This window comes from Papilio xuthus, unplaced genomic scaffold (assembly GCF_000836235.2).
Source record: "Papilio xuthus unplaced genomic scaffold, Pxut_1.1 DF827756.1, whole genome shotgun sequence".
Lineage (NCBI taxonomy): Eukaryota > Metazoa > Arthropoda > Insecta > Lepidoptera > Papilionidae > Papilio > Papilio xuthus.
Genome location: NW_013530893.1, coordinates 6,416,665 through 6,422,061, shown reverse-complemented (window position 1 = coordinate 6,422,061; position 5,397 = coordinate 6,416,665). Strand labels below are relative to the sequence as shown.

Genomic DNA, 5,397 nt, shown 5'->3' with positions numbered 1-5,397 from the left:
TGCCCCGACAGCTTCATAGGGGGCTCGTAGGGCGCGCTTGGCGTCTGCGACCGGAACATCTCCACCAGCTTTTGCGAGCTCACTAGGGTAATATTACTAAGTTCATTTTATCGGTCATAGAAAAAGTTATACATTATTATTGTCGGGAGTCCAAAAAGTCACATTGCTTCCTCCAAATTTCGCGGCGCATTAAATGCACCATATTATGAAGTTATACGGAATGGCTCACCCACTTTGTTGAACGTCGGCGGCGGGCCGGTGTTGACCTCCGGGATAAACTCGTAAGAGGGCTCTGCCGTGGGCCGCTCCCTGTCTAAATCCGGTTTCTGTGGGCCTCGCGATCGGCCAGGAGGATATTCTTCGTCTAGATCATTGAATCCGTTACTCGAAACTCTTTTCCTGTTGAAATTGTCTTTCACGTTTTCCTTGTGAGTCGTCTCGACTACAACTGGGCATTCTGGAACTAAAAAAAAGAGATTTGAATTTGAATATCAACATAGCTAAGTACAGGAGCGGCAGGAGGCGAGCGGCTGCGGTGCATAACCTGGTTGGGGCGGCGGTGGCTGGGCGGGCACCTCCATGGGCAGCACGAGCAAGGGCAGGATGGCGGGCTGCGGCGGCGCGCGCGCTGCTAGCAATGCAACCAGTTCTTCGGTTATTATGAACTTTTTATAAATTTAAAAAAATAAAAACACAATTAGCTAACATCTAAAATAAATAAAATAATTATCTAACTTCTAAGTATACAAATAAAAATCATATTTCACATTTGAATAGATTTTTTTATGTTGAGACGTGGCGTGTGAGTGTGTGTGTGTGTGTGTTTGCGAGGGAGGCGCTACCTCTGAGCGGGCCCCTGGCGCCTGTGACTCCCGGCAGCGACCACTGCGGCCCGTCTGCGCCGAACTCCATGTTGTTGCGAGCGTAGTCTGCACACATGACGTTTGCGTTAGCTTAACACTCGCCGCATCAAGTTTACCAAACTCAGGCGTTGACGGATAATGACGAACGACGAAAATAAAATGTTGTACTGGGTGGCCGCGGTGCGCGCACTCGCGGCACCCGCGCATATGGCGCTCGCGAACAATTCCAACAAATCACGTCACAGCTACCTTTTCTCACCTAGGGGGGCACTTTAAAAGTAATTGACTGTTTTCCTTTTTTTACTTGCTCACAGCCCTCGCGCCTCATTCAGTCATTCGTCAGACACTATTCCAAGTGAGACTTGAAGAGTTTGGTAGTGTGTAAAATTGCTGTGACCTGCGACAAGCTGCAGCCAGCTGTTGGAGGTGGAGCGGGGCAGTCGCAGACGGGGCTGCGCGGTGGGCGCGGTGGGCGCGGTGGGCGCGGGGTGCGCGGGACTCGCCGCCGTCGCAACGACTGCACAGATAAACAAAATTATCATAAAACAGTATTGTATATTTTACGTGTAGATGTGATGTGACCAATGAAAAGTTATTTAAAAATAGCACAGTAAAATTTTCCCATTAGAAACCGCTACCGAAACCTTTAATATTTTTTGGCGTGAATACTCAATTGGGCTACAATTATTTTGCCTGTGAACCGCGATAACCGACGCGTCTCTCATAAATACCAACCGGTGATATACGTTATTGTAATTTAGCCCTAATTTGATACAAGTATTATAGTTTATGGTGTTGTTTATTATTGTCTATATTCAAGGTAGATCCGCGGCGGCCTCGCGGTCAGTCGCCAAGGCAAGAGGCCAGCAATGGACAACGCGCGAGCAGCGAGCGGCGAGCAGAGCGCCCCGCGGCCTGTTGTTGTCCACTGCGTGTTATGTACAACTAATTAACATAAGAGGGACATTACGAACCGGCCGCCGCCGCCGCCGCCGCCTCCTCCTACACTCGCGCTCAAGAAAGTTTTATAACAACTTAACATATTGTAAAACTGTACTTTCGCGGAGAAGAATATATTAATAGATACTTGACTATTTTTTTTCAATTCCTACAAAGAATTAGTTTTTGTTTTAGTGAAAAAAATAATAAGGTGACGCTGCAGTATCTACATTGGAAAAAAAATTATGAAAACCAATATCATCTTGCTTTCAAAGCGAATCAACTAACCGTTGGTTTCAGAGACCAAAATCTTTGTATAAAAAAAATTATATACTAATTTATCTATTACCTCTTTATCTTTGACAAAATAGAGATAACAATATGTATTTAACGCGGATTTGGTCTCAGAAACCCACGGTAAGTCATATAAAAACGTTTGAACGACATTCAGAAGTCAATATATAACCGACAGGTTACTGGCCGGTAAAATAAAATCAAAACGAAACGTCCAATATCAAACAAAATTACTTATCCACATGACGCGTTTTCTGGACCCTGATAGTGTTTCACTCATTGTTATTTGGCTACGTCGATAGAAATTTACGTTTATAAATAGCGAAGAGTTCGGCGATGTTAGCAAAGATACCGAGAAGCAGACGATGTAACTGCTATTTGTGGTGTAACGCAGAAGGTGGGTCTGGAAGCAACCGCAATAAACAGTATTTATTCACGCTGTAGGAAGATACCTATCTGCACTGCATATTATAAACGTCAGAAGATTAAATAAAGCTGCCATTTTTGTGATTATTGAACTTAAATATGATCAATGTAGCCGATTTCAAAAATTCTTCACAACAAGAATGCTACATCATCCCTGAGCATCATTATATTAGTATTTGCCCAATTATTTGATATTATTATAAAATGTTTAAAAATAAATGTCCGTCTCCGAGAATCATTCCGCTGACGTCTAGTATAGGAAGTATTTATAGAGAAAAAGTGTGAATTAATATGAATTGAATGGAAATTAACCGACTTATAAAGATAAATATATATTATACAAAAAAAATGCAAGAAAATGTGAATTGCTCACGAGTGTTGTGGAGTCTAAGATATTTTGAAGTTGCTGCCGTCCAAGGCAGATTTGTAAATATTATAAACGAGTAAATATTTCATAATGTTATTTAGCCTTGAACATTTCTATCCGAATGTGGCTGTAGTCATATCTACAGTGGCGACATCTCTTATATATGTAAATTGTTTCAAAAAAAACAAAAACAACGGTCGAGCTACCGGTGGCCGTGATCTAGTAAAAGTAACTTTATAACACTACACATGGTATATTTCCTGAACAAGTTGTAAAGGCGACAATGATCGATGCGATTTTAAATTTGAAAGGACAGTTCGGGGAAGCGAAACTGGCACAGGCGCAAGCGAAGGCTCGCGCGCCCCAAGGCCGTACTCGCGCTCGCGGTCGCGGTCGTGGACGAAGGAATTTTGATTTTGAAATTAATTATGTAAACGTCTATAAACAAGATATCCCAAGATAGCATTTACAAGGTATTAAGACAAAGGTGGGCATTAACTCGTTAATCGTTAATCAATGAAGTTAACATTTTTGTTAATGGATTAACTTTTAAGTTATCTTCAAAAAGTGCTAACGTTTTTGTTAACTTAAGTTAAATTCAACTACCGTTCATTTAGTCCGTTACCCGTTAGTTAACATTAGACACTTGGTGATGTAATGTCATTTTGTTTAAAATTACGCGCCACGCCAAGCTCGTAAGTTCGGCTATGGTCGGCGACTGTAGGCTAGTGTAATGGTGAATGAACGAGTTGATAATTCATGTTTGGGAAGTGCGGGGGCATATTATATACATAGATCGTAGGGGAAAGACGTGAACAAAAGGAAATGAACAGGAGGTTGGAAAACATTTGACCGCATTTATACTTTTACACTATGACTACACTTTACACTACACGGCCACACTCCGGTTTCGATTGCACTAGACACTATCACGTGGTATCTAAAATACAATTAAACTTGTGCCTGTTGCCGACGAAAATATTTATGGTTCATTTGAAAGAGCGGTCGAAAAGGATTTTTTTTGATATTGCGTAAATAAAAACATGGAAAAATAAATTTAAAAATGCGGAAGACGAAACATGTGCTTTCAATGAACAACCCTTAACAATAGGGAATTTATCTGTTTATTTCTAACGATAGAATGTTGATTTCACATACATTAGTTTACGACAAATAATTATACATTTATTTTGAATAGAACAAGCGACGTTCGCAAAAACCATTCGATAGATTTATGGCCAACCCTCATAATGGTGAGGGATGCGCGCGCGCGTAAACACATTGTTGATTTGTTTACTAACGTATTAACTTACTAATTGTATAAGATGGAACGAGACAGAATGAGGCAATTAAATAAATGTGTGTTTAATTCGACCTTCTAATTGTTTTATCTATGTATTTCTCTTAACCAAAAAATCATGTGAATTTCATAACTGTTAACTGTTACTGATTATCTTTAACTTGTGTTAAAATTTCGAATTTTGAACGCATTTACGATTAATGAAGTAAATTTTTTAATTGACGAATTAACGTTAACTGTGTCCACCTGTGGAGACAAATAACTTTTATTTAACAAAAGGTAAGTATATGTATAATTTAGTACATATCCCGACTCACAAAACCCAGACGATTTTCAACATCTACTGATGTAGATCAGTATTTTTTGATCAGTAATTTGTATTATTAAGAGTTACATATTTATAACAAAATGTTGTTCTCATATCACATCAAAAGAATATGTCGAGGCGTAAAATATCTTCAATAGATTGTTATTTGTATCTACTAGTCGTCTGCGGAAATAATTATTTTGTATATAAACCCTTTTGTTGCATTACGAACAAAATCATACGACCTGACCTATTCAGTTGTGAGCATAACACCTCACCTATCTTTAACTTTGTTTGTCCTGCAAGGCAAAGTTTATCGACAAGCCCAGTAGGCAGTAGCCTCGCGACGTCGGTTACATTTCACTTTAAATCTCTTATCATGAAATGTGAACTTCATCACCGAACTCCCGTCGGGAATAGATTGCGGTAAAATTATAAAGGTATCATAAGAAATAGAGATTCACCGAAAACAGTTTACATATAATAGTTATAGAGATTAATTAAAAGCAATTTTAAATTAAGATTTACGTTTGATGATAATTCACATAACAAAAACGAAATCCATAGAATAGAGGGCCCGAGAGGCGAGAAATGGTGTCGGTGGCGAGTGACGACTCACCGGCGCCGGCCAGGCAGAGCACCAGCCAGCAGGGCGCGGGTGGGGCGCGGCGCGGCATCTCGAGCAGGGGCAAGCACGAGGACTGCCGCCGCGAGCGCCCCGCTCGGCATATACCAGCCGTTTGCTCGCCCCGCCTCCCGCCGCCACTCGCCGCCACCCCCGCCGGCACCTCTTACAGCACAGCGCTGGGCAACACATCTTGACAAATTGATACAAGTGCTATCTACTGCTCGCCCTTGCTACTCTTACTCAGAATCAGTGCGGGCAGCGCTGTGGCAGCGA

The 5,397-nt window shown here is 41.2% G+C and overlaps 1 protein-coding gene across 1 annotated transcript in view; it reads right to left on the bottom strand.

The window, feature by feature from the left end:
* Positions 1 to 5,181, bottom strand: part of LOC106116125 (uncharacterized) — a 10,588-nt gene extending 5,407 nt beyond the window's left edge. Inside the window, exons 1-6 of the mRNA XM_013309865.1 lie at positions 5,116 to 5,181; positions 1,261 to 1,380; positions 843 to 929; positions 545 to 631; positions 230 to 463; positions 4 to 82 (exon numbers count right to left, since the gene is read on the bottom strand). Of these exons, the coding sequence (XP_013165319.1) occupies positions 4 to 82; positions 230 to 463; positions 545 to 631; positions 843 to 929; positions 1,261 to 1,380; positions 5,116 to 5,173 (665 nt within the window). The 5' untranslated portion in view covers positions 5,174 to 5,181. The remainder of the gene's footprint in view (positions 1 to 3; positions 83 to 229; positions 464 to 544; positions 632 to 842; positions 930 to 1,260; positions 1,381 to 5,115) is intronic.
* Positions 5,182 to 5,397: the final 216 nt, after the last annotated feature.